The sequence below is a fragment of the Pseudomicrostroma glucosiphilum genome (genome assembly GCF_003144135.1).
Source record: "Pseudomicrostroma glucosiphilum strain MCA 4718 unplaced genomic scaffold BCV69scaffold_9, whole genome shotgun sequence".
In the NCBI taxonomy this organism is placed as follows: Eukaryota; Fungi; Basidiomycota; class Exobasidiomycetes; order Microstromatales; family Microstromataceae; genus Microstroma; species Microstroma glucosiphilum.
Genome location: NW_020289921.1, coordinates 763,511 through 790,043, shown reverse-complemented (window position 1 = coordinate 790,043; position 26,533 = coordinate 763,511). Strand labels below are relative to the sequence as shown.

The 26,533-nt window shown below is 57.1% G+C and overlaps 9 protein-coding genes across 9 annotated transcripts; 4 read left to right on the top strand and 5 right to left on the bottom strand.

The window, feature by feature from the left end:
• Window positions 1–46: 46 nt before the first annotated feature.
• Window positions 47–538, bottom strand: BCV69DRAFT_241508 (hypothetical protein; the record flags this gene model as incomplete). The annotated part of the gene is made up of 1 exon (XM_025490017.1): window positions 47–538. A coding segment is annotated over one exon (492 nt), but the record flags the coding sequence as incomplete, so codon positions are not given.
• Window positions 539–2,727: 2,189 nt separating this feature from the next.
• Window positions 2,728–5,079, top strand: BCV69DRAFT_222404 (DUF455-domain-containing protein). Its single transcript, XM_025489827.1, has 3 exons — window positions 2,728–3,389; window positions 3,471–4,373; window positions 4,481–5,079. The coding sequence occupies exons 1-3, from the start codon at window positions 2,810–2,812 to the stop codon at window positions 4,762–4,764; spliced, it is 1,767 nt and encodes a 588-aa protein (XP_025347341.1). The 5' UTR covers window positions 2,728–2,809; the 3' UTR covers window positions 4,765–5,079.
• On the bottom strand, window positions 4,656–6,311 carry BCV69DRAFT_283718 (putative THR1-homoserine kinase). The gene is made up of 3 exons (XM_025492804.1): window positions 5,413–6,311; window positions 5,203–5,322; window positions 4,656–5,101 (listed from the first exon to the last, which is right to left on the bottom strand). Exons 1-3 carry the CDS (start codon window positions 6,157–6,159, stop codon window positions 4,877–4,879), a joined length of 1,092 nt encoding a protein of 363 aa, XP_025347340.1. The 5' UTR covers window positions 6,160–6,311; the 3' UTR covers window positions 4,656–4,876.
• A 132-nt stretch (window positions 6,312–6,443) lies between these two features.
• On the bottom strand, window positions 6,444–11,925 carry BCV69DRAFT_277927 (Sec63-domain-containing protein; the record flags this gene model as incomplete). Its single annotated transcript, XM_025491180.1, has 2 exons — window positions 6,444–10,064; window positions 10,144–11,925. 2 exons carry the CDS (start codon window positions 11,923–11,925, stop codon window positions 6,444–6,446), a joined length of 5,403 nt encoding a protein of 1,800 aa, XP_025347339.1.
• A 676-nt stretch (window positions 11,926–12,601) lies between these two features.
• On the top strand, window positions 12,602–13,640 carry BCV69DRAFT_249844 (mitochondrial carrier; the record flags this gene model as incomplete). Its single annotated transcript, XM_025490359.1, has 2 exons — window positions 12,602–13,314; window positions 13,391–13,640. 2 exons carry the CDS (start codon window positions 12,602–12,604, stop codon window positions 13,638–13,640), a joined length of 963 nt encoding a protein of 320 aa, XP_025347338.1.
• BCV69DRAFT_283716 (RNA-binding domain-containing protein) lies at window positions 13,603–14,882 on the bottom strand. The gene has a single exon (XM_025492803.1). The coding sequence runs from the start codon at window positions 14,832–14,834 to the stop codon at window positions 13,836–13,838; it is 999 nt and encodes a 332-aa protein (XP_025347337.1). The 5' UTR covers window positions 14,835–14,882; the 3' UTR covers window positions 13,603–13,835.
• A 202-nt stretch (window positions 14,883–15,084) lies between these two features.
• Window positions 15,085–16,858, top strand: BCV69DRAFT_277924 (hypothetical protein; the record flags this gene model as incomplete). Its single annotated transcript, XM_025491179.1, has 2 exons — window positions 15,085–16,809; window positions 16,841–16,858. The coding sequence occupies 2 exons, from the start codon at window positions 15,085–15,087 to the stop codon at window positions 16,856–16,858; spliced, it is 1,743 nt and encodes a 580-aa protein (XP_025347336.1).
• Window positions 16,859–17,096: 238 nt separating this feature from the next.
• Window positions 17,097–17,516, top strand: BCV69DRAFT_299914 (hypothetical protein; the record flags this gene model as incomplete). Its single annotated transcript, XM_025494389.1, has 1 exon — window positions 17,097–17,516. The coding sequence occupies one exon, from the start codon at window positions 17,097–17,099 to the stop codon at window positions 17,514–17,516; it is 420 nt and encodes a 139-aa protein (XP_025347335.1).
• Window positions 17,517–18,134: 618 nt separating this feature from the next.
• BCV69DRAFT_299913 (GTP1/OBG subdomain-containing protein) lies at window positions 18,135–20,243 on the bottom strand (the record flags this gene model as incomplete). The annotated part of the gene is made up of 2 exons (XM_025494388.1): window positions 18,135–19,925; window positions 20,004–20,243. The coding sequence occupies 2 exons, from the start codon at window positions 20,241–20,243 to the stop codon at window positions 18,135–18,137; spliced, it is 2,031 nt and encodes a 676-aa protein (XP_025347334.1).
• Between the last annotated feature and the right edge of the window lie 6,290 nt (window positions 20,244–26,533).

The following is a 26,533-nucleotide window of genomic DNA, read 5'->3' as shown; positions in this document are numbered from 1 at the left end:
ACTATAGATGGATACCAGACCCTCGCAAAGACACTACTCTGCCGTTCCTAACCCTCGCAACGTTGATGACCGAAATGGCAAGGATGAAGACGAAGATCCAGATGCCACGGGGTACAACGGCGTTTGGGTCCCAGTACTCGATGACTATGGAGGCGGCGACGAGCTCCAGAGGCAGCGTGACAAACCAGCCGAACCAATAGTTCCATCCCATGGCAAATCCCCACGCTGGATCCATGAAGCGAGAGCAATAGGCGGCGAAGGAACCTGCCACAGGAAGGGTAGTGGCCATCTCTCCAAGGGCAAGGACCGTACAAGCGAGAAGAACCCCCATGATGATGAAGTCCAGGAGCAGGGAAGCAGGACCACCGGTGGAGAGGGCGCCTCCAGAGCCAATGAAGAGACCGGTTCCAATGGCGCCTCCAAAGGCAATCATTTGCATATGTCTGCCGGTGAGGTTCCTTTTCAGACCACTCTCAGCGGTGGTGAGGCGTCGACCATGCTCATCGACGACGAACTTCTGAGCATTGGCATATTGCTCGTTTCCAAGGTCTCTGACGATGTCAACAGAGGCCTTCTCAACGTCCGCACCCGGAGAGCTGCCTTCGGAGTGGACTGCCGCTTTGCGCTCTTGGTACTGCGCACCCTCCCAGCCCTGACCCTGTTCCTCGGCCCTGAAGCTGTCAATGAATGATCTCATTGCCGGCATCTTGTGTGGAAAGGCAATGAAGCAGTTGATGGCGCCTCCGTGGCGGGGAGTCGTGGGCTAGGAAGGTAGTGTGGTGATGGTGATGACGGTGACGGTGATGGTCCAAAGAGAAGGCACCAACGGTGGTCAAAGTCGGAAGCTACTTCTGTGCGAGGGACTAGGTGTCAAATATGAGTGAGGGGCAATTCAAGAGTGCTTGAAGTGTTGGAGGCAGAGTCCGAAGAAGTGGGAGCAAGTCTGGTAATTGTAGCGGTCTACATGACTGGTTGCCAAGACCCTAAGCCAGCCACTGGCGGGGAGGGCAAAGGCAATCAGCAGATCAGACACCCTCCAAAGAAGGACACTCGGGAGATAAGGTCCCTCTCCTGACCTACTTCCCGTTCTGTTCAGCAAAGCAGAGGGGTATGCTCGAAGCGAAGGTCATGTCATTGCCTTGTCAGCGCCACTGCTGTCTCTTGCTCGAGATACAGAACAGCCGCGAGCACTACGAGCATGCAGGCTACTCCTCCGGCTCTTATTCACAGAACAACGGCCTGATCGGCGTTTGCAAGAAGAAAGGGCGAAACGAGAGTAGGGTGTCGGGGAGGTGAGGAAGGTGAGATCAAGAAAGGTAGGCATTTCGCTAGCAGGGTGGGAGGAGGTCTTCGGGCTTTTTTGGCCTGGGACGGGCCACATAAGCTTCGGAAGGGGGGTGCTGTCGGCCGACAGCGAGGAGTGCCAAGGCAGTGGAGCACTGTCCAAAGCGCCACGCACGTCTGAGCGGATCTCGAGCAGGTGCAGCCAGCAGCAGAGCCCGCGTCTAATATCGGCCTCCGACACCTTCTGGCTTCTTAGATCTGGGGGTGAGGAGGGCGCACTCTCACCGCCACTTGCGGTCAACACATCGGGGCTGAGGGAGAATTCGGGAAGGTCACCGTTTGCTACCGGCCACTTTCACACCCGGCTCCGCGCATCAAGAGATCTTGAGCTGCACAAAGATAACTCCATGCACGCACTTCCACTCTAAGGGGAGGTCTGGGGAGGTCTGGGGAGGTCTGGGGAGGTCTGGGAATCTAAGTGGGAGGTCTGAGAATCTGAGGGGAGGTCCGGAGTGCGATATGCAGACTACGCTCTAGGAAGAGTGAACAGTTGCAACCGTACCTCCGCAGAGAGGTATGCCGTTCCAATCTTGCAGGAGACTAGGGCTGTCTGACAGACTACGCCAGCCAGACAGCGCTCTGCTGATGTCAAATTCACGGCGAGTGTCTGGCTGGCCAAAGTAGTGTGTAGTCACGGCGAGTGTGCAATCGGGGCGAGAATGCTCTCCTGATCCTCTGGAGCGTACAGTATCAAGCACGCAATAGGGAGCAGTGCACAGTCTCTGCGCGAGGGCTTGAGGAAGCATCCGGATCGAGTCGCTCGGGTCAGAGGCCAAGGAGGCGAGACAACATATTCGGTGCAGATGGACCCCTCAGCCTGCCCTCGCAAGCTAGAGTCATGCTTGTCATCGCTCACGCCTTGCAAGAAGTAACTTTGCCTTGCCTCATTCGTTCGGCCTCACCATATTGCCATCACATGAACAAGCCTATATAGAGCGCTTCTTCCACAAGTTCGAGTGCCCGCCCTGGCTGCCTACGAGGGCAGTGTCCGAAAGGGCCAATGGTTCGAACGGAGCACCTCGACAGAAAGTTTTCCCCCACGTTGCCGTTACCTGATCAGCAGGAGGAATCCGCAAGCGGTGGCAGGTCTGACATTCTGAAGCAGAGTAGATTACTCGATGAGGTGTTGCAGCTGTGTCTCGTAGCGCTTGACTGCTCAAATGCCCACTTCTCTTCGTGTACTCGACCACCTACCCCTGTACCCGTCACCACGACCACGGGTCTGCACCAAGCTCCGCGGAAAGGGAGTAGAATGTTCAGCTCCGTTCCGATGCGCCTCGGGACCCTACTCAAAGTGTGATCGCCGCCCATGTATCATGGAGCCTCCTTGCCATTCATTCTCCTAATCGCATAGCCCCACCGAGTTGATTGAGATGGAAGACTCTCAGATGCTCGGAAAGTGAACCTCGATTGCCACCCCCTTGTTTCTCATACGATACATTCCTTTAGATTCTCCTCTTGCGATATGGCGTCTGATGCTGTATCCACCGCTTCTGCGCCCTGGATCACAATAGGCAGCGTCGCCTCGCTCCTGTCTTCGCATCGTCATCACATCACTCTTCGCACCACGACTACTCAGCCCACCCTCTACCACTCAATACTTCTCTTCAGCTTTACGAACCCCGCTGCAGCTTCCAACAATGGCGGGGCGGCAGCTGTCTCCCGGAAGCGCACCTGGTACGCCATGGTCTCGCAGTGTCCCCATCTAGGTGCACCGTTGGAGTCCGCACCAGTGCGGCGAGTCGAGTCTTCGAATGACAAGCTTACGGCGAGTGAAAAGGACGATGGCGGCGATGGCGATGATCTTGGCTTTGGTGAAGAGGACGGCGATGACATAGAGGACGCCGTGATCATCTGTCCATGGCATGAGTACGACTTCGATTTGAGGTCAGGAGAGAGCTCGACGGGGCTTCAGGCATGTACCTACCAAGTACGTGTAGTGGGAGAGGGAGACGAGGCCATGGTGGAGGTAGAGAGCATGGTCAGAGAGGACGATGCTAGACCGACGCAATGGGAGGTGACCGAGGTGCGAGCGGTCAGTGAAGGTGAGTTGCTATGGAAGCGGCCGGTGGCGGCCAGTCTTGGGACAAAAAGTCGTTGACTCTGGGTTCTCTTCTACTCGACAGCCTTCCCGGATCGAGCTCTTGCCTCGCGTCAGGTAGCAGCAGAGTCTCTGCACATGCATGCCAATGCCCTTTCGATAGCAGACGAGCAATCCACTGGTCCTGCAGCGAATGCTTCTTCATCGGTCCTTCCTCCAGAGCCTCGACCGAGGACCTTGATTGCATGGGCCTGCCTCATTCTGAACACCTCAAATCCAGCGACGAAAGTCGCATATACGAGGATGGCTGCGGACGCATTTCGGTCTGGAGACTGCAAGACTGTAGGAGGCGGAAGATGGCAGACGGATACTTCAGCGGCCACGCCGGCAGCTGTGGACGGTACTGGCAGTCCCCCTTCCCGCACGTGGATCTCAAAGCCCGAAGAGACACCACCTCACACCCCTCCCCGAGAGGCTCACATCACCACCGTCAGGCCCGGGCAAGAAGCAAAGCGTGGGAAGTGGGGCACGCTCAAGTCGCGCATTGCAATGCTGCATTCTTTAGCCAACATCGAGCTCTGGGCGATTGACCTCGGATGGGATATCATTGCGCGCTCCCCGCGTCTCTTTGCCGAGTTCTGCGAACAGCAAGGCTTGCCTTCTGTGGGACAAAGGGTCAAGCTACCTCTCGAATTTTACAATGATTTCGTCAAACTTGCGGTGGATGAGGCCAAGCACTTCTCCCTCCTCGTGGACCGGCTTGGGGCCATGGGAGCCAACTTTGGCGATCTGGAGGTGCATCAGGGTCTCTGGGACACTGCGCTACAGACGGAACACGCCTTGACTGCTCGTTTGAGCATTATTCATCTGGTCAATGAGGCGAGGGGTCTGGACGTCAACCCAGTCACGATCATGAAATTCCAAAAGGCGGGTGACGAGGACAGCACCAAGGTGTTAGAGATCATCCATCGTGATGAGGTGACGCATGGTGAGTCTTGTGTAGAGGCAGACAGCGCCTGAACGAAGAAACGAGACTGACCGCTTGGGTCTCTCCCGCCGTGTACTTCCACTCTTCCTTCTTCCGCTCACCCGCAGTGACCATTGCTCACCGCCACCTTCTGCACCTCTGCTCCCTGCCATCGCCCCCGCTCAACCCCATAGAAGTATTTCGTCAAGAGGTGCGCCAGAATTTTGCGGGAAGACTCAAAGGGCCGTTCAACGCAACGGATCGCGCAAAAGCAGGGATGGGGAGAGAGTGGTACGAAGACCTGGTCGGGGAGCGCAACAGGCGCGAGGAGAGGGAGAAGGAGAAGGAGGGCCTATCAAAGGGGTCTGCCGTGGCTCAAGGTGTACTGAGGGAAGAGATTGCGGGCGGATGAGGGGGCACAGCGCCTGTTTGAACGCGACACGAGCCATGGAAGGCACTTCACAATCTATTGTAGCATCAAGACGTCTCATAATGACCCGTTTTATTGCTCCACGAAGGCTCGTCTACTCTTCAGTCACCACTGCGCCCTCTTCTGTGACGACGAGGAATTCGCTCCTGCACTTGATGTCCTCCTTTGCAAACTCCTCTACGATCGTCTTTGCGATGCTCTCTTGGTTTTCTGTAGCGAGAGCCAAGATAGTGGGACCGGCTCCTGAGAGGCAGATGCCGAGCAGGCCTGGATGGGACTGGGGTGTGACCGATGACAGGATTCGAGGGAGGCCGGGGATCTTAGAGCCATGGCGGGGAGGGCAAGTGAAAGAGGGCAATGGAAGATGGTCAGTACGTCAGCGCATCCTTTGAGCCCAGCGCCCTGCTCTGAGCTACTCACGAGGTGCTTGCGGTATGGTTGGTGCACACGGTCCTGCATTGCTTGGAAGATGAGGTAGGAGTCTGGCGGTGAGCGGGCTAGTGCCGTAGTGAGAACAGCTAGACGTTGCAGATTGAAGATCTGTAAAGGGGCGACGAGACATATCAGAATCAGCCGGGGATGCTACGCGCCATCACATCATCTCATCTCGTCTCATGTCACTAAACTTACCAGGTCTTCCTTCTTGTACGTGTCTGGCAATGCGCTCCTAGCCTTGGCTGTGGAGACCTCGAACTGCGGGATGATGGCAATGACCTTGATCTCCTTTGCCCAACCAAACTTGATAAAGTGCCCGATGCCTTGTGGCGGGCTGGGAGGATCCCTACCCCACTCTTCTCCAGCATCGGAAGGGTATTCTGGCAGGACCTCTGACAGAGGCACAGCTTTCCGCTGAACGTCTTCGGGCGAGAGGTCCAGCAGGTAGGAGCCGACGAAGCCTCCCATGAGGGCAGCGGTGACATTGTCCGGATGCCGCTCAATCATGAGAGCATGGTCCAGCAGACGAGCACGAGAGAGTTTGAGAGAGCCTAGTGCATCACCCAAGAGGATACCAGCGATGACGGCTGCTCCGCTTGAGCCCAGACCACGGCCAAAGGGCACCTCGTTGTTCACCTTGATGTCCACGCCGTGCGGGAAAGAGTTGACTCCTGCGCAGCGCAGCACGTACAAGGCACATCGAGTGGTGAGGTTCTTGTATGGGTCTAGAGGAGCCTCGCTCGCTCCCTCGCCGGTGTAGGAGAGCGTGGGCAGGGCGTTGGAGGCATTGGCATCGACGGTGACCTTTAGGGTGAGGTAGAGGGAGAGGGAGAGGCCCACGACGTCGAAGCCAGGGCCGATGTTGGAGGAGGTGCAGGGGACCTTGATGGTGAAGCGCCGAGGGGACGACGACGAGGAAGTCGCAGCAGAAGAGGATGCCATGGCGGACTGGTACGACGTCGAAGGAAGCAGTGCAAGGTGATGTGGTATCGCGAGTCAAAGGCGGCGGCAGGAAGGACTGCGCCTCGTCGCTGCCCGGCCCTGCACGCCCATTTTTGTGCGTTGCGTGCCGCGGGCAGACTCCCGCGAGGAAGCGTAGACGTGGTCTGCTCGGCCCGTACCACACAAGGGAAGCAGTTGAGACGATGAGATTGGTATGGGACTTGTATTGATCTAATGTACATTGTTTCATCGAAGAGGACTCGCGTCGTCTACACGGCCACCACTCACCTCCGTCCACTACCACCTTTGCTACGCCTCTCCACCACCCTGCGCACTAGTTGCGCCTGCTCTTCTTCCGCTTCCCTTCCACCCACGGCAGTCGAGGCAAAGTAGGCACAGAGGAGCAAGGCAGAGTGAGGCAGTGGAGCCTCACCGCTCTCTTGAAGACTATCCTTCGGTTCTCCTGAATCTCCAGCCGTCGGCGTTGAGCCCAACATCTGCTGGCCCTGCTCCCTTGCTGCCTCTCGCGCCTTCTTCTCCTTCCTATCCGCCCTCGCAACCCCGAACGCCGCTAGCCACTCGCCGGGGATGCGATCGCGCAGCGCAACCAGCTGCTGCTGTCCGAGCACATCTCTTCCGCTTGGTGCCTTTACTTCGGGTGAGCAGACCGCAGCTGCCAGAGTCGGATGCAGACTGGCCGCCCTGTAAAGGTCGAGCAGAGAGACGATACTGGCATCGTCTTTTTTGACAAAGAGTTCGCCAAGCGTGGTGAGACGGAAGGCACCCGTTCTGTCTAGCGAATCTGGTTCAGCAGCGAGCAAGGTTGCCTTGCATAGCACCGTGACAATGCCATCGACTAGCTGGGAAAGGGAGCCGCTGGCATCTTGGACGCTTGTCCCCTTTGCTCCGTAGTAGCAGGGGTTCACTTGCAACCTTCGAAACAGGAACGACCAGCTCAAAGAATCGACAAAATCCTGGCGGTCGTTCATTCTCCCATTCTGGACCTCACGAAGGAGCACAGTCGCAAGAAGCATAGTCGCCGCCCCTTCGCCTGATCCGTCTGTAGCGCCTTCCGCCAGCGCTGACTCCAGTGGAAGACCCTGATTGACGACCGACTGATTGATCTCGTCTATCTGACTCGTTTGACAGAGGATGAAACACTCGCCACTGAGACCCTGACTCTGACGTGAAGCCAGGCTCGCCATCCTCAGCACATCAGTAGCCGGATAGTTGGTCGTGCGTCGCTCGCTGACCGACTCCTGACCTTCGCCGCTGCCTCCGACTAGCCTCACATACTGGGCGCTCATGATGATCACCAGACCTGCGCGCACAGGTAGCGACCAGCATGCTTCTCTGGGAGCTACCAACACCTGAATAGTACCATTCTTGTACAGGTCCAGCATCAAGCTACGGTCCCTATGATTCAGGCCATCGTGATACAATCCGATCCCATGCAGCACAACCTCGTGCAATCTCGCATCTGAGAGCTGCATGAGATACGGCTCAATCTCTTCTTGGGTGCAGCCCAAGAAAGCGGTGCCATTGGGCCGTTCAAGATCCGAAGCAGACCGTGTGACCAAGTCCAAGGCAGTGGACAGGCATTGGCTTGCGGAAGGGACGAAGATCAGGCACGATCCAGGAGCTGAGGGAGATTTGCCTTCTCCAATGCTAGCACGTGCTCGGTCATACGCTGGCTTGACCATGGTCTTGAGGAGAGCATAGCTGTGCGGGAGATCAAAGGCCTGCAAAGTGATTCTGAGCGGGACCGGACGATCTTTCGGATCGAATGAGTAGCATGCCAGCTCCTTGATACCCAGCCAATCCGCGACACTCGAAGCGTCATGAAGACTTGCACTGGTAGCCACCAGCCGCGGCTTCCCGACCAATGCAGACACCTGTCGTATGCGGCTCAGAGCTAGCTCATAGATCGGGTCCATCAGATGTAAATCTTCCGCAACAACGAGGGCAAACCTCGACAGACGGCTGCTGACTAGTGTGCCCTTGTGCCTCGTGGCAAATTGTAAGACCTGAGATGGGAGAGCAAAGATCACCTCCTCTCTAAGCGATCGATCTTCCATTGCAAGCTCCCCCGGCGAGCTGACAATCCGATGTCGCACCATTGGTAACAGGCGAGAGAACTTCTCGGCCTCTTGCAGAAGGAGGCGTGGGTGGGGAACAATCACAAGTAGCCTTGAGCCGTCCGGTGCCTTCAAAGCTCTTGCCAGCGCCATGTGAGCAATGGTAGAGCGGCCTGAGCCTACGGGCGCCGCCAAGAGCATATCTGAGCTTGTGTGCATGGCTGTGTGGAAGACTTGACTCTGTAGTGCGTTGAAGGCTTGGAAATGGTTGCGGTATCCTTGACGAGATTCAGAGGAGAGTGATTGTAGCGCTGTATCAACCGGAAGGAGCGGAAGCTCAAGAAGCGGCAAATGCGGCGTGGGAGCTTGTGGCATGATAAGACCGTCCTCGAAAGACACCCACACAATGTCTTCAGACCCTAACCAGCTGTCCGAGATCCAGCGAAGACTGATACCTGATGGCATGGGATGAGGTATGGCCATGTTGAATGAGATGACTGTGCTCTTCAAGTTGGCCCGCATGAGGACCCTGTTCCACTGCTGAATCTCCACCCCATTTTCTTCTTCGACCCAGACATAGAAAGCTTGCGCTCCACCATGAGTCCTGTCATTCCAGTCAAAATCTCGATCCACCCGCACTTCGATGCGGACGGTGTCATTGGTGATCGGCTTGAGGTGACACGCAAGAGAAAGACGAGGGAATTGGGTTGCAGCGGTCCGGACTGCTGCTCCGATGCGATCGTTGAGGTGTATCAGCTGCCCGATGTCAGTAGCCGACATTTGCGCAAGGTCTGAAATTTCGACATCATCAGCCCAGCGCTGCAAGTTGAACATGGTGTCCGGTGTGAGGTTCGACTGTGCAAGCGAGTGGTCGAATGGCCACATCCGCCTCTCCACAGCTTTGCTCATGTTGATGAGAGCCGAGGTCGTCGAAGACCATTTGTTGGACAGCGCAATCTCAAAGAGCGCTCGAATGATTCGGCCAGTGTTGTGTGCAACGTAAGCAGAGTCTGATGCGAGCGCAAAGTCATCCACAAATACTCTGGAGATGTAAGCCTGCAGCAGGATGTTGACCTTGCCTGCTGAGGTCTCAAGGCCTCCAGGAACTTCGCAAGGGGCGTTCTCAAGCATCTTCTTGAGCTCCTTCTCTTCAGCATCGCGAGGGATGATCTGCTCAAAGTCGGTGGCCAGAGACAGGACGCTGAGAACATCTGCCTCTGTCATCTTGGGCCGCAGCTTCTCGTTAAATATTTCAATCGTCTTCCACGGAATGTAGTATCGCGCGGCGATGCGTCCCAAATCTGTGACCGACAGCTTGCCAGCGCTTTCATTGAATTCCATCATCTTGCAGCTCACCAGACGCTTGGCGGCTCCGGTGATCAGCGCGAGTCGCTTTGCACCAAGGTGAGGATCGTCGACTAGCTCATCGTGCGACATACCGTATGCCATGGGGTTGCGTCGCATGCGTGTGAAGAGGTATGTGTAACTCAGCCAAGAGATACCATCTTGGACGCTCTGGACAGTCCCGAGGGCACATTCGGCATTCAGTGAGTCGACCAAGCCCTTGTCGAACTTGCTTTCGATGGGATGTTGGCTAGTGATGGCATCGATGTAGTGATTCAGCTTCTCCTGAGGTGTGCAGATGTAGCCGACACCTAGATCCTCGTATTGTGGTCTTCCCGCTCGACCAAAGATTTGTAGTACATCGAGGATAGATAGGTCCACGAATTTTCCCAGACTGGAGTCGTACACATCTGTGCCTTTGATCAGGACCGCGAAAGCGGGCAAATTGACTCCCCACGCCAGCGTGGATGTACAGCAGAGAACCTGTGAATGAAAGAGGTGAGGTCAGCAGGCTTCCGCGGGATGGTACACGGTGTGTGTTCGGTGATCTTCTTCCACTCACCTTTGTCACGCCGGTCTCAAACATCCTCTCGCTCAAAGCGCGATCGCTGCGCAGCATGCCTGCATGATGAATCCCTAGACCACTCTCAAAGAGCTCTTTGAGCTCCTTGTTTCTTGAGCTCGCCAGGTCCCTCTTGAACCCATTGACGACGCCGTCCTTGTCTTCTCTGCCTGCAAGAAGCAAGTCTTCCGATCCTTCGGCTCTACACATCTCTCTGATTGTTGTAGCAGTCTTGACTGTCTCTTTGCGAGCATGTACAAATACCATGACCTGATGGCCGTCGGAGATCAGCTGCTCCACTTTGAGAAACATGGCTTTGTCTAGATTCGTTCGGGATTGTGGCGATCCTGCTTTGCCCTTGACACCGAGGAAGTGCTGTTCAAGAGGGACAGGTCGGAAAGACGAGTCGAAGTAAAAGAGGCCCTGATAGCGATTGACGCGCAGAAAGTCCGCCACATCGACGTAATTCGGCAGTGTAGCTGAGAGTCCCACGATACGGATGAGGGATTGACTGGACTCTACAAGACGCAGAGTTCGTGCAACGATCGTCTCAATGACTGCACCTCGGTCTTCATGAAGCAGATGAACTTCATCGATGATAAGCAGCTTCACCTTGCTAGCTAGCTCGCCCTCACCTGTGGGCTTTCTTGTGACCACGTCCCACTTCTCTGGCGTTGTGACAATCATCTGCGTATCGTTGATTTCCTGCCTTGTCATCTGCATGTCACCAGTCAATTCTCTGACCTTAACACCCAGGTAGGCCAACCTCTTGCTGAATTTTCTGACAATCTCAGCGGCAAGCGCCTTCATTGGCGCTACGTAGATGATCTTGAAGTCATTGAGCTTGATGCCGTAGCCTCTTCCACCCTGTGCATGTAGGTTCTCGGTATACTGCGAGATGGCGCGCAATACCGCCAGCATGGCCACGTCCGTCTTACCAGCTCCCGTGGGAGCACAGACTAGCATGTTCTCATTCGAACCGTAGCCGAGTGGATAGACTACCGACTGAAGGCGATTGAGGGACTTGTACCCTGGGAAGGCGCCTCTGCACATTGTGTCCATCTCTGCGATTGGGATGAGTCGCTCGTTGAATCTCATCGGTATGGCTCGGGGCGGTGGTATTGTCACTTCTTCGTACTCCTTGTGCTCTGCACGGGTTGTGCCCAGTGGCAGGGCAAACTTCGAGCCAAAGATGGACAAGGTGTTACCAGAAGCTCCGGAGGCGAAGACGTGAGGGTACTTGGGCTGATCTGATGTCGTCGCATCGGACGTGAAAAGAGGCCGGCTGGCGTTCTCTGCAAGCTGCTGCTCTCGCAGCTGTTCCATCTCTTCGAAGGTGAGGTGTCCATCGGCAGAAGGGCCCGGACCGGCCCCTTTGGCCTTGTGAGATCTTCGACTGGCTGCTCGCAAGGCCTTCTGTTCTGCTAGCTCTTGAGCCGAATGGACTGTGAGCTGAGACCCCGGTGTGTAAGGCTTGGCTGTGGGCTTCATGGCAGCGAGAGAAGAATGGTGACTGGGCTGTTGAAGATGTTGTAATTGGTCATCATGAGCCGAGGCTCCTTGAACAGCAGGTGTATGGGAGTTGGGCCTGTTTGAGATCCCCGTGCCCTCGAGGCTGTGTCCGATGCTGTGCCTTTGTCCAACAAGCTCTCCCACCAGCTCCAGGTGCTCGTAGCCTAATAGCTCAGCTAGCTCGGCTGCTATCACTTCGTCACTCTTCTTTGTGTTCGGCAGCATATCGGATATGCTGAGGCGCAGGGATGCCGCTACGTCTTGATCCATTGAGCCTAGTAGATGTTCCAGCTTTGGCAGAGCGGACGGTGCCTCGTGAGCTGCCTCGGCTTCCATCTCGTCAGCATGCCTTTCCACTGCATCGCCCCTCATTGCTTCATCTGCGGTCACGTCGGCTGCATCTAGCACTTGACCCCACAGAGACCGTTGACGCGAGGGACCGGGGTCGCTGATGGCAGTGTCCGTTCCTCTACCTTTGAGTCCCTGTGTGGCGTGGTCCACAGACAGATGCGCGACTGCTTCCTGTAGCGCCGTGAGCTCAGCTGAGGAGATGCCATCTGCTGAGTCGTCTCCGCTCACGAGGGACGCCATAGCGCCCGCGAAGGTCGACGAAGAGGAAGTCGCCATGATGACGATGTCCGACAAGAGCGGATCGTGACGTGACGAGGCGTGGGCACGGGGATATCAAGGAGTATGATCCAGAAGTGAACGATGTGTGGAGACGTTGATCGGAAGAAGTCGTCGTCTCTCCGGAAAAACGTCTGTGCGGAATCATCTTTTGCCGATCGGGGCGGAGCCAAGAGTCGATCGGATCGAGTGGAAGCCACGGCCGCGGCTTCTTCCTGGGTCACACTGCTCCACCCCGCCGCTACCCCACACTCACATCCACTCTTCTCCCTTCGGCCGTAGACGGGATTTTCCTAGTCTACCCTCCACGCCCCTCAGGATGAGTCGCTCGATACCCACGCCATCGACCTCCCTACAGGAGGAAGAGTCCCTCTCCTCTGCCCGGCCCAAGGTGGTGCCCCACTCGCCCCGCTACATCACCACCGCTACCTTCTTCTCCGCCGGTCTCGCCAATGTCCTTTCCGCCGTCTGTACCAACCCAGCAGACGTCATCAAAGTCCGGCAACAGCTCCTGCTCACACGTACCCGCGCATCGTTCCCATCGATTGCCGCTGCAATGGTCCGGAGCGAAGGTCTGAGGGGTCTGTGGTCTGGAGTCACGGCGAGCATGTATCGCGAGGGCACGTACTCCACCATTCGTATGGGAGGATACGAGCCTGCAAAGAAATTCTACGCTAAGCAACTTGGCTTTGGCGCTGATGGCTTCGGGAACAAGCTTCTTGCGGGCATCACAAGTGGGGCCATCGGAGCAGCCATCTCCACACCAACGGATCTAATGAAGGTCAGGATGCAGGCAGCTCGACCGGACGGCAGACCGCCGTACCGGACAACGCTGCATGGCTTCGTCGAGGTGTACAGACAAGGAGGTGTGCGGGCAATGTGGAGAGGAATCTGGCCCAACACAATCAGAGCCGCCGTATTGACCTCGTCGCAAATTGCAACGTACGACGAGGTCAAGATCTGGCTCAAGGGCGGCAGTCTGAATATGCACGAAGGTATCAAGCTTCATCTGACCTCAAGCATGATCGCCGGGTGAGTAGCGCGGGGCCTGAGCCACTTAGTAACAAAGGCTGCGGCTCGTCTGACCCCTTGTCGCTCTCCCTCGCAGATTCGTCTGTTCAGCAGCATCGCAGCCCATCGATGTGCTCAAGACTCGTCTAATGTCCATCTCCAAGATGCCCGCCCACCTACCGCGTCCCAATGCATTGGCACATTTGGGAGAGCTGCTACGGAATGAAGGACCCATGGCGCTCTGGAAGGGCTTTGGGATGTGCTGGGCGCGATTGGGCAGTCACACTGTCATCAGCTTGACGCTGTTTGAGGGATTTAGAGGACTTCTGGGGGTCAAGCCGCTGTGAATGGGCGAATGAAGCAATGTACAGTATACCCTTGAAGTCATCTGGTCAGACCGATCAAAATCCACTGTACAATCATTGGGCTGCGATGATGAAGATACAATTACATTGGGTGACGCACCAGGCTGGACAAAGCTGGAAAGCTCCGGCATGCGATATCCCAAGACACACGGCATGATGCGCACTTTGCCCACAGGCTCAGTGGTATCCTCCTGGCACTCCAGGCGGCGGAGGCGGAGGCGGTCCTCCGTAGTAAGGCTGATGTTGCTGGAACTGCTGTGGCGGTGGTCCACCCTGGTAGTGTCCTTGCATAGGCGGTGGCTGAGGTGGCATCCCTGCACCATTCATCATACCATTCGTCGGCGGTGGGGGAGGCGGGGGGCCCGAATATGGAGTAAAACCTGAAGGCGGAGGTGGAGGAGGCGGCATACCAGATCTTTGGCCCCAGCCGCCGTCTTGCGGCCGGATGGGCATGGCGGGCATACCTGGAGGAGGGGGAGGAGGGGCCATAGCTCCGAAGGCAGGCATTCCTGGCGGAGGGCCGGCGAAGAGACCCGGAGGGAGAGGGACCCTTGCAGGCATGGCATTGTTCTTCCGAGCCTGGGCAGCCAGCAGTCTCTCGGCTGGCGTACCATGTCTTTCGCCTCCTTTGCCGTCCTTCTTGAGTGCAAAAGAGACATTGATGGGACGATTGAGCAGGAACTGTCCATTCAGTGATTCGATTGCTGAATCTGCCGCCTCGAAGGAGTCATACGAGACGAAGCCGTAGCTCTTCGAGACATTTGTTGCAGGATCTCTTGCGATCTTGGGGAGACCAACGACGTGGCCAAATGCGCTGAAAGTCTCGTACAGGACCCTTTCGTCCACGTTGCCGTCCAAGTTGCCAACGAAGAGATTGGCCCCGATGTCGATCTGCTTCTTGTCGGAGCTGGCCTTATTCACGCGAATGGGCTTTCCAAAGAGCTTGATACCATTCATGATCTTGCAAGCGTACTCGGCATCTGCCTCTGTCTGGTATTCCGTGAATGCGAAGCCTTGGTGGGCCGATGTGATGCGGTCTTTCGGCAGGTGAACATTGACGAGTGGTCCAGCCTGGAGCATCAGCTCCCATACGAGCGACGATGTACAGCGATCGTCCAGGTTGCCGACGTAGCATGTGGCGTCCTGGTTGCGGTCCTGTTGCGGAGGACCGGACATGATCGAGGGCGCAGCACGACGACCAAAGGAGCGAGAGTTGGTATGGACGGCAGGGAAGGAAGCAGCGGAAAGGAGAGGAGACCTTCTCACTTGAACCTGTCCGCTTCTGCGCATCCGCCCACGCCTCTTTCCGACGGAAATACACACAAGCACACACACACAAAGCAGCCTCGGCCCTCGATCGTCATCCTCGCCGTCACCATCACTGTCCACCCGTGCTTGTCCCTCCATCTCTACTGCTGCGACGGCAATGGTCAACCTCTCTGGCGTGGCTGCCATCGGGTCCGCCCTCTTGCGGCCCGGTCTGGTAGTGCCACACCTGGTCGTCCCCGATATCCGCTCCTTGTCCTGGGTTCATGCCAAACGCCTCGGCTTCGACTACATCGTCTTCGACAAGGACAATTGCATCACCGCACCGCATTCCGACTCGCTTCACCCATCGCTGGAGGAGTCATACAGGCAATGTCTGCAAGTCTTTGGCGAGGACAATGTACTCATCGTCTCCAACTCGGCAGGCAGCTCGAGCGATGTGGGAGGCGTGGGTGCCCAGCACCTCTCCCGCATGCTGTATGGCACCACCGTTCTCTGCCACATCAAGAAGAAGCCAGCAAGAGGCTGCGCAAGACAGGTGGTGGACTACTTCTCGCAGGTACACGACCCCTCCTCCTCGACATCTCGCCTCCGCCCCTCCTTCTCCAGCGGCCTAAAGCGCATCTTTGCCACGCAGGGTACAACTGGCAGCGAGGGCGAGGTGGTGAAGCGACTGGTAAAGAAGAGGATGGGGAACATACTGGTGATTGGAGATCGCATTACCACCGATACAGTCACCTCTCACAGGATGGGTGACGTTCTGGCGAAGCGCTATCCATCGCAAGGGCTCGAAGCTTCCCCGCCTCAAGCTGTTTCTGTGATCACTACGACACTATGGGCTCATGAAGGACCGATGAACGCCCTCATGAGGAGAGCAGAAGCTGCGGTGAGGTCTCGCCTCGTCAAGCGAGGAGTTAAGCCAGGAGGCGGTTGGAAGCAAGAGGCCGGAGTAGCGCAAACGTGGGACAGTCTACTGGAGCCGCAACATACTGCACCGGCGTCGCGAGTCCTTGCACCTTCTCCATCTTCGCGGATCCTGTCAGATCCGACGCCTGCCACTTACATCGCATCTCAACTACAGCGTTCGTCACTTCCTCCTTGGGCGTCCAACATACTCACAATCCTCGTGTCGAATCGCTTCCTTGGGGCTACCTCGCGGTTTCTCCGCGATGGGTGGCTGCTCATTCTGCGGGGCTGTCGCGAAGGTCTCAACCGGCCGAATCTGGTATTTGACGAGTCGAAGAGGAGAGGCAGATTACACAGCACCTCGCCCGTGCCCACCTCCTCCTACAGAAGTCCCAGGTCCTTGCGAGGCCAAGAGCCGGCAAGAAGCTACTCCACTCTCATTACGGGACGCAGTCAAATCTTGTCGCATCTTGACGTCTGCGGTCGGCAATTCTCGCCCTACTCTACGGGACCAATGACCAAAGCTCGAACGGGAGAGGTCAAAGATGAAGGCATCTCCGCCTTTCGAGTCCAGCTCGTGGACAGCGAGACAGGCAAGCTCGTCGGTGAGCCTCGCAACCCGAAGCTGATACTCGCTGAGATTGATCGCGCCCACTACTACCTGCTCCAGGTCACACGCGACCAGGAGGTGCCTATCGTGAAGGTCATGAGCAAGAAAGACGCCTATCTCAAATCCAAGGCCGGCGGTGGGGGCGCAGGAAAGACAGTCGCTAGTCAACCTCCCGCTGAGATACAAATTAGCTGGCTCGTCACAGAGCATGATCTGTCGCATAAGCTCGAGTCAGGAAAGCGTCATCTCAACAAGAAGGGTCCCGGAAGCCGAGTGAGCATCACAATCACTACCAAGAAGGGACGAAAGTGGACCAGTGGACAGGAGGAAGACAAGCTGGCGGTGATCAAGAAGATTGAGGACTTGATGGTCGCGACTGACGCTGGTAGTGCGGGCGAAGGGACTACACCAGCTGTGAGAGTGAGGAGGAAAGGCGGCGTGACGTGGGTGGAGCCAAACAAGGTGGGAGCCACCGTTGTATTCGAAGCGTACAAATAAGGACGCAACATCGGTACGGAAGCAGAGACGGAAGCGGAAAGGGCAACGTGGCGTAGGTGGGGACTTCTGCGTTCGAAGAAGTGCTCCTACCACCTTGCTCTCAGCACCCTTGTATTTCAGCATACTCTCCATTGCATACCATATCCACTCATTTCAGCATGCCCCTACCGCCCCCTCCGCCTCCTCGCTCCCAGCCTGTGCCACCGCGTTTGCCGTTGCGGAACTGGGCAGCAGCATTCGCAGCCGTGGCCATCCTCCCTACCGGCTTCCTTCTAGGCTCCTACATCCACGAGCGCACGCACGAAGAGCCCATCTCTCGGGAGAAGCTAGCAGCCTCAGAGGCGCAGCAGCATAAAAAGCCTTCACTTTCGTTCGCAGAGACACCTGAGCAGAAAGAGGCGACACGCCTGAAGAAGGAACAGGAGCAACAAGCTCTCGAGCGGGAGAGACGCATAGTCCAGCTGCGCTGGGAGCTGGAAGATGTCACTTCCAAGATGCAGGATGTGAAGAGTCGTGGGTGGGATACTTCGAAACGCAGTCATGATGTTAGTGGATCAGAGCAGGTGAAGACCACGTAGTCGGCCCGCAGTGAGGGAGACTCTAGATCGGCAAGAGATACTAGATCTCTAGGATCTTGCTTCATGCCACTATTCAAGTCAAGCGTACTGACAGTCAGCGAAGTGCCTCTCAAGGACGACCGAGGGGGTCCTTCCGCGCTCGATACCTTCGAGCTCTACTCAGGCTCGCGAGAGCTGTTCACTGCACCTCATGCAGAGACAGGAAACCACGTAAAAGTTGCCGAGGTCCTCAGCAAAGACCGAAGAAGGAGAGCGCTCTGGCCCCGAGGACTAAGATCTTGCCCAAGCCGGGCTTACATCGGATCAAAAGATCCCACCAATCTGATCCTCTGACTCTCATGACCATGGCGTTCGTGACTCTGCTGAAACGTCGCACGAGGTCTTCGCTGACAGTATTAGCAAGAGCGCTCGATAGGGAGAGGTCTCCCCGGGCAGAAATCAGCGTAGCGGTCGAGATGGAAAAGACTGCCTTTACAGCTCTGCTCTTGCGGTGATCACAAGGATCGTAAACGTTAGACGCAATGCAATTGATGTCTGTATGCTTATGATGTACAAATGATGAACGCTGCCAATGCCAATGTGGGACATTCCGCCTAGTTGCTGCTTGTCGGTACTGCCTCATAGACCCCTCGTCTCCCTCTCCTTCTTCTCTTCTTCCTTGCGCTTCTCCTCCCGTATCGTCGTTTCGATTTGCGCCGCCAGCCCTTGCACACCCTGTCGCCACATGGCGCTGACGGGGAAGACCTTCAAGTCTTGTCCGTGGTCCTCTCTGACTCGCTGCTGAAGGTAGCGCAATTTCTCCCTCGCCTCGTCTACCGTCAATCTTTGTGGCTCCTCCCCCGCTGCGGCGTCATCGTGACTCTGCGACTGGCTAGGACCAAGGACATCACACTTGTTTGCCACTACGCCCCGGATCTTAGTGCTGAGCCCCTCCTTGTATCCTTCCAGCTCGCGCTTGAGAACCATCAGGTCCTCCCACGGGTTTGGCCGGGAGGGGGAGACGTCTACTACGTACAGGAGGGCGAGACACCTCTCTGCGTGCCGGAGGAACTGGTGACCCAGCCCTCGATTGGAAGAAGCGCCAAGGATGAGGCCGGGGAGGTCGGAGAGGACGTACTGCGACTCGTTGCCGTCTTCGCCTTCTAAAATTGAGCTGGAAAATCTGCGGCCGTATTCCTCTTCGGCAGAGGCGGGGAGGTCTTCGACCCTAGAGTCGAGGATGGGCTCAGAGCCCGTACCAATTAGGGTCCTCGCTTCTCCCGCTGCCCCACTCATACGCATCACCCCCACATTGGGACTCAAGGTGGTGAACTCCCACCCGCCGACTTGAGCGCTCTTCCTCGTCGCACCCGTCAAGGCTCGGAGAAGGCTGCTCTTGCCGGCGTTGGGTAGACCGATGAAGCCAATGTCTGCTGGAGTCTTGAGCTCAAGCGTGAGGGAGATGAATTCGCCCTGCCGACCTCTGGTAGCGAATTTGGGTGAGCGATTACTGCCGGTGAGGAAGTAAGGATTGCCGAAGCCTGCTGTGCCTCCTGAAGCTAGAAGGTGACCCATTGAGGATGCTGGCGTCGGTGTCGAGAGATCGAGGGTGAAAATAGGCTGAGCGTCGTCCGAGTCGAGGGACGAGTCCTCTGAGGCGCTATCTATGCCCCCACTTAGATCGTCCGCCTGCTCCTTTGCTCTTTCAGCGCGCTCCTTTCGCAATGCGATTGCATATCGCTCCTCGGCCAGGCGGAATTCCTCTCGAGAGTAGAGATTCTCTTCGTCCTTTGAGTCGGCTCCCAGCCCTTCCACTGCTCCCCCTTGGCCAGGGTAGTGGCGCCAGACGGAGTTGAGCATCTGACGACGCTCGAGTGACTCTTCCTCCTCTTGGACATAGTCGCGCTGTGTTCTCGAAGCAGGAGTTGCGTCTTCGAAGTGGTCCTCCTCTTCGGCGCTTTCCTCTGCTGCTTCGTCAACCTCTTGGTCTGGCTCTGGATCCCCAGGCATCTGCACGCCCTTGAGTCGCTTTAAGCGCTTCCCCCTTCCCAGCCTCTTGAGCAATTGACCTTCATAAATTTCTCTCCGCTCAGCCATTGCACCTGCTTCGCCCTCTTCCATGCTGACGCCTCTACTCCAGACCTTGACGACTGTGCCCACGGGCACCTGCAGCGTGACATCTCTGCCTCTGCGACCATCCCTCCACTCTCCTTTTCCTAGTCCACCTTCTCCTGCCTGTATCCTCGAAGGGACTCGTGCGAGGGAGCGCAGAGAAGGTACTGCTCGGATGTAGATGGAGCCGCCTGGCCCTCCTGATCCGCCCGATGGGGGTCCGTATTCTACGTACTTTGCTCGGGCAAAGGAGACGCACCCGTCCCCTCCTGAGCCGGCAGTGCCTGAGACGGAGAGTATGTCGAGGAAGGAAGTGGACTGGGGCAGACGCACAATGGAGAAAGAGTCTGTGAGCTGCTACCGAGATGTCATTGCTGCGCTGCCATGCTCCCTCACCTTTGCATTGCGGAAGAAGTGTGCCTTTGTAGCTGCCTTTTTCTTTTCGTGTGGCTGCTCATCGATGTCGCTGCTGTAGCATGGTGAGGTGGTGTGCAGACTGCGTATCACCGCCCTTGGCTGACAGTGGGCATTGCAGTTGGAGGCCGTTCGTGTCGGGCCGAGCAGCCGGGAGGCGGAAGTGGAACGAGTGGGCGTGAGTGCATACCGATAGCCATGGCCTGGCAGGGACCTAAGCATCGGCCGCGGTGAGCGCAGTGAGTGCGCTGAAGGAGATGCCGACGGCAGAAGGTGATGTGGCCTGTGTGCGTGTGTGTGTGTCTGTCTTACCTGTCAGATCTGATCCATCGGATGTCCGTCGTCGCGTCGGAGCGGAAGCGGAAGGAGCCAAAAATGTCTGGACGAGTCTTGGAAAAGGGCCGGAGGGGCGAGGGTGCGTGCACGGCGGGGTGATGGTGCGAGGGCAAAGAGGGACGCAGAGGCGCATGCATGGACGTGTGCGGTGGGTGCGTGGGTGCGTGTGCCTTTTGCTCCTTGGTCTGGTATCCTCGGCCGCGGTCCCCTGAGTGGACGCCGTCTGCGTGTCCCTGCCACTTCTTCCTGGCCGATACCAAAGTGCAAGGTCATCCAGTGGCCCACCTTTGCAAGTGCATATACCCAATACCCTGTTCATCTCCATGCCATCACACCCGTAGACCTCGCGCGCACACCGGACCGCCTCCCCCCTTTGTCCACCCATCGGCTCGCAGTCGCCCTGGAGCAAAGAGCAAAGACGTAGCAGCCTCGTCCTCGGCCTCTTCCTCCGGTACAACCCTCACGGCCATGCTCGCCAACCCATTCCGGAGGAGGGCAAAGACGGCAGACGCTCAGCCTTCCAAAGGCAGCGGCCTCCCAGCCATCACCATTGCCACCAATGGTCAATCTTCACGCCGCAAGGGCAGGGCAGGCAAGGAGGCAGGCATCACATCAGATGGCGCAACAGAGGCAGCCAACCAACCGCCCCAACTGCGTCTGCCTCCAGAGAGTAGCTACAGTGAGTAGCCACCAGACCCAGAAGGAAGAAGGCTGAGCTGTCTCTCACCTTGGCTGACTGCAACCCCTTTCACTCCCCTTTGCAGGAACATCACTCATCATGCCACATCTCACCCGCCGCTTCACCCTCTTACAAGCACCCGATGGTACAATGGTCACACCAGACGCAATGAGGGCCCATCTCAGGGCCCAACGACAGAGGGCAAGAGTGGAAGGTCAGCCAGGGGCAAATTTCCTCACAGAACAAGAGGAAGACGAGATCATCGAACAGATGAAGAGGCAGACCAGGATGGACGCAGACGTGGCAGAGAGCTATCAGAGAGCTGCCACGAGCACGGCCTCAATTCCACGGACCTTTCAGGCTGGGGGAACAGATGGCTTCGGCGGCGACTGGGCTACTACATCACGCCTCACCTCCTCGAGTCCAACTAGCCCTTCCCGCTCAGGCAACTACGACAGACTCGGATCCTTGGCAGAGACACTTGGCGATCTCAATGCCTCGTCATCCACCAATGCCATCGCTTCCTCTGCTTCCTCTGGCTCGCTCTTCTCTGGTCGGAGCTCACAGAGGGATCACGCGTATTTGCGCAGTCTCGACAAGCCCAAAGTTCCCCAGGTTCAGATTCGGGGTGCCGAGCCTGCCATTGAGGAGGAAGAGGAAGCGGCGACTGCAGATGAACAAGACCCAAGGGACTCGATGCCCGGAGGTTTTGCTAGTAGTGCGCGTACAACACCAACAGAGCAAGAGGTGCCGCGCTCAGGACTGACCCCTCCTCGGGCACCTCGCACGCCTCCTGGCTCAAACCCATCCCCTCTTCTTTCAACGCTATCTCCCGAAGCATTCCGGCGCGTCAGTACCGCTCTTGAGGAGGTCATCAGCATGGTCGCCCCAAACCAATACGGGGCTCTCGCTATGGGAGAATCAGAAAGCAGCAGCTATGAGGTCACAGGTGAATCAGTGGAGGGAACAGACGATGATGGCGATCAGGAGGGCGAAGCGAGTACAAGCGAGCCTTTGCAGGGCGGCATGCGGGCTGAAGGATCTCGCTTGATTGGCTCAATGGAACAGGAGGAGAGAGAAGAAGGGGAAGCCAGCACTAGCTACAGCTCAGGCGCAGGACCTCAACATGAGCGACACTACTCAGATGCTACTGGTAGAACAAACGGCTCCTCTAGGACTCACGATGCGGACGATGAGGGAGAGGGATCAGAGAGCCTGCCGCAGACCTCTGTACGGCTGCCACGTCTACGCAGGACTAGCGCAAAGGGCAAGCGTAGCCATTCTCCTGATTCAGACACGACCTCATTCACGTCCGCCAGAGAGGAAGCAAATCCGATCCTGCAGATAGAACACCTCTCCGTTGATAGCGATCCCATCACGAGCATAGTGGATAGCAATCTCACGCCCTCTGGCAGCTTGCAGCAGGAGCTGGGTATTGCACTTACAAAGAGCTCACAGACTCTGCTTGGACTGGACGGAGAGATGACCTCATCTGCTTCGGGCACAAACACCATCGTTGCTGGGAACGGTGCAGAAGGCGCAAGGACGACCAGTGACACTCAAATTAGGGACAGTGACCCTGAGCAAGCTTCTGAGCAAATCACCCCAAAGACAGATCGAGGTGTGCCAACGTTCGAGACTCCTGTCAAGCGTAGTCACACCAGACAAGGTACCGGTGACTCTTCACGAGTCGTTCCTGCTGACAGTGCCCGCAGGGACAAGGTGGGGGATCTGGTTGCATCAGGCGCACCAATGTCGCCAAGCAGACCAGCGCCTCTTGAATCGCCGACGACACGGTTTCACAAAGAGCGCGCTGCAGATGGAAGTCGGGGCCCTCAGAGTGAAGGCCGCCGGCCCTTGACACCCGGTGGTCCTTCATCATCCCTTCATCAACCTGTCCTTTCGGCAGACGCAATAGCAGCCAGGAGCCAGCAGCGCTATTTCCCACAGACTCCCACCTCTTTGACAAGAGCTGCAACAGCAGACTTGTTCGCAAGCGGATTCCGGAAAACACCCTCTGCTGCCGAGCAAAACACAGAAAGAACACCTGCGAGGGACGACAGTGACGGAGTGCCTAGTGCTTATGCAGCCTCCTCTGCCCTGGCGAATGTCACCAAGGATGCTGGCAAAGGCGCCGAAGTGTCTTCCCCTGCGACTGCCGTCCACCCTTCTGCCTCGATCGCGGACAAGATCATTGTCCCACCTGTAACAAAGGAAAAGCCACAAGTAGACACTTCACGTCTGTCTGTGGCCGAAAGCGCAGGCGATTCTCCCATCTCTCCTTTCGGCAACCGTTCCGATCAGAGTGAAGGAGACGATGACGTGTGGGCCAAGGTGGCTCGCAATCTTGAATCCGAGGAAGGTACATTCGATGAGTCTTCCAGTATTCGTCTACCGTACACATATGAGGGCGAAGCTTCTTCCAGTGGAATGCGAGAGCCCGCTTCGGGTCAGGCTCGAAACCTGAATCCGACTTTTGGTCACGACAGCTGGAGGCCGATCAGCCATCTTCCTGCCCAAGAGCTTGAAGCAACAGGAGGTGTGACCATGAGCCAACTGGCCCAACTCCAAGCAAATCTCGTCAGGTCTGCCAGTCAAAAACAGCCTGGCAGGACCCAACTTGGGATTGCGCCTGCAGTGCCTGATATCCCGCGGCGCTATTCATCGGCTACTTCGACAGCGGGCAGCGCAAGGCACTCGGCGAGATATGATGGCGAGGAGCTTAGCACACCGAAGGAACCGGCTGTCAATCAGATGGGGCCACCCCTGCGTAATCAGGCAAGGTCTTCTCGCACATCGCAACAGTCTTTTGATGAAGCTGGCAAGGCAGAGACGCCTGCTAAAGCAGCTCCTCGCACTCCAGACATGAATGCAGGGTCGGCGCATGGAGCCGCACCGCCTCTCCAATTTACCTCGCCCTTTCAGCGCGCGGCCGGCACTGCTGTTGCAATGCAAGCGCAAACGTCAAGCCCTGCCTCGCAGATGACAAAGTCTTCCTCTGTCAGATCCTTCAAGTCTCAAGTGATGTACGATGTCACTACATCGCACCGCCCAACTTCTCCCCCGCTGCGACGCTTGTCCACCCAGGGCTCGCATCGGCGAAACAATTCGTCGCTGAACAATCTTCCGACGCTTCATGACCTCAGTCTGCGGTTGAATGGTGTTGGCAGTGGGCGAGAGAGCTCGACTGGCTATCGGCCAATGTTGGACCCTGCCATTGGGGGAATATCCGATGATGAACCTATCAACATCGGGCAGGCTCTGGACAGCCAGCACAGCGCTGGTGGATCAGGCGCGCGAGACTTTAATGGACAGCAACAGCTAGGACAGCGGCCAGAGAGCGGTTTGGACGACCAGCAGCCACTGTCAAGCGGTGGCCAGGGTGTCCCTGGCTACGTAGGTCTCTTCGGCCTGTACACGCCAGAGTTAGCGCAAGGCGATCAGCAAAGCGGTCACTTTGAGCCCATCGACGCCTACGGTGGTTACGAGGCAGACGCTTCGATGCCGTTCTCACCTGACCAGACCCTGAGTAGCGAAGCGGGAGAGCATGTGCAGCAGAGAGCTCTCGGTCCACCTCTTGATGTCACTGCTCTGAGCCCAGCTTCGGCTCAGTCAGGCTGGTCAGGCCGCAGTGGTAGTGCCAACAGTCGGAGGGAGGTTAGCGGAGATATGATGCAAGACGTGGCGCTTCAAGCCCGCGCTGCTACGCAGGCTCTCAAAGGGCCACAAGCGGTGGATGGGAATGGGCCCCACATTCCGCCTCGCAGGAGCAAGAGCCTGTCGAAGAAGAAGAGTCGGAAGAACCCTGGCAGGATCATCGGGCCTCCGCAGCTCCTCAAGACGACGCAGAGCCTCTATCATGCGCAACCAATCCCCGAGGGTAGCGAGCGGGAAGTCTCTGGCTCTCCAGTCGCCAACAGGACGGGTGGTGCAACTACTCCGATGAGGCCGCCGGTGCCTAAAAGAGAAGCGTCGGACTACAGCAACAACCCCAAGATCCTGCCTGCCACTCTGTTCGAGGAGCGGCAGGACGATAGACGATCGAGCTTCGGCAATACAGGTGATGCTAGTGGCGTGGGCCCAATGAGCACACTGGCAAACCCGCCCGGTCTTGCACAGTCTTCTCGGATGCAAAGTGCCACGCCAACAGATGGTCGTCAATTCCGCTCTGCTAGCGTACCAAGCACGCCGATCAGAGAAAAGAGTCAAACGGGCAGCTTTGGCCGTCTGATGTCCAGGATGCGCTCGAGAAAGGGGTCTGCCACCAATGGGCTGTCCGATCAGCAGACGACAGTCGATCCCTACCTTGCTAGCTCTGGCAATGGAGCGACAGGCAGTGAGACGAGCTCTCGCTTAGCATCGCCCGTCAATGAGCGCAGCACCGCTGCTTCTCGTGGCCAGTCGCCGTTTGGTTTCTCTGGCTATGCAATGCAAGCAGCTGAGAGTATCCCCGAGAGCAAGTCACAAGAAGATCTCGAGCGTCGCCAACAAGCTTTGACTCCAACCCAACCTTTGGCCTTCAACGGGACGAGAAGACCTTCCGGAGTCTCTCCAAGTGCGTCGCCGGTGCAGACGTATACTGCATTCTCCAGAGAACCTTCACCCATCCGGGAATTCCGAAGTCAAGACAGGCTCGGCGAGGCCTCGAGGGTCGCCACGCCCACAAGTCGGCGAACCCTTAGTCCAACCAATGAACGAGGTCAGGCTCGCAGTGCAGCCTCCTCTCGCAACGCTCAGCGCAATGCGCCCGTGGAGTCTCCTATACTCATTCAGGGCGGGCAGATCGGGGATGTCCCAAGTCAAGCCATCAGCTATGACGAGACGGACGAACCAGGTACATCTGCAGGGCCTACTTCACTGCCCCTTCAGGCGACTTCGCCTGCGCAAGAGGCTGCTCGGCCCCTGCTTCCGCACTCGGACTCGATGCGGACTATTAGTGGTGGTCAGACTGGGCTTACCAGTGGCAGGGTGTCTACCGACAAGGATCTGCCCGGTAGGCCCGCTAGTCCGCTGAGCCCTACTGTGCCAGAAACGGCTAAGCCCAAGTCCAAGAGAGACACCATCGTTCGTCGGACGTTGATTTTTCCCGGTGATGCGACCTTTGTGGAAGAGAAGAGAAAGTCTATGGCTTCGGTTGCTTCGAAGCGCAAGTCGCGGCGGCATGCAGACCATCTTAGTGGGCCCGATTCAAAGGGCTTGATGTCCCCTACCTTCAGGAGCGCTAGCTACGCAAGCGGCATTCCTGACTCGCCGCACTTGTCTGTGCAGAAGCTGCCGAACGAAACGACTGGAATGCCGACTACAGAGTCAAAGTCTTCTTTGGTCAGTCAGACCCTCTTCGCCAAGAGCCCAAATCTCCGACCTCCTTCACTTGCTGGCTCGAACTATGGCTCGTCGCAGGGCGCTGCGAGCTCGTATGCTGGCTCGCTGTACGACATGTACGTCGAAGGCGACCGACACAGTGCAGAAGTTTCTGCCTTCCACAACGACGACTATG

Excerpts from the sequence above, each read along its gene's own strand:
- BCV69DRAFT_222404 (XM_025489827.1), top strand. The coding sequence starts at position 2,810 with ATGGCGTCTGATGCTGTATCCACCGCTTCTGCGCCCTGGATCACAATA. Across the intron at positions 3,390-3,470 it reads GGTGCGAGCGGTCAGTGAAG|CCTTCCCGGATCGAGCTCTT; the intron begins GTGAGTTGCTAT and ends TCTACTCGACAG. Across the intron at positions 4,374-4,480 it reads TCGTGATGAGGTGACGCATG|TGACCATTGCTCACCGCCAC; the intron begins GTGAGTCTTGTG and ends GCTCACCCGCAG.
- BCV69DRAFT_283718 (XM_025492804.1), bottom strand. The coding sequence starts at position 6,159 with ATGGCATCCTCTTCTGCTGCGACTTCCTCGTCGTCGTCCCCTCGGCGC. Across the intron at positions 5,323-5,412 it reads CGTACAAGAAGGAAGACCTG|ATCTTCAATCTGCAACGTCT; the intron begins GTAAGTTTAGTG and ends GCCCCTTTACAG. Across the intron at positions 5,102-5,202 it reads AACCATACCGCAAGCACCTC|ATCCCCGGCCTCCCTCGAAT; the intron begins GTGAGTAGCTCA and ends CATGGCTCTAAG.
- BCV69DRAFT_283716 (XM_025492803.1), bottom strand. The coding sequence starts at position 14,834 with ATGTCCGGTCCTCCGCAACAGGACCGCAACCAGGACGCCACATGCTAC.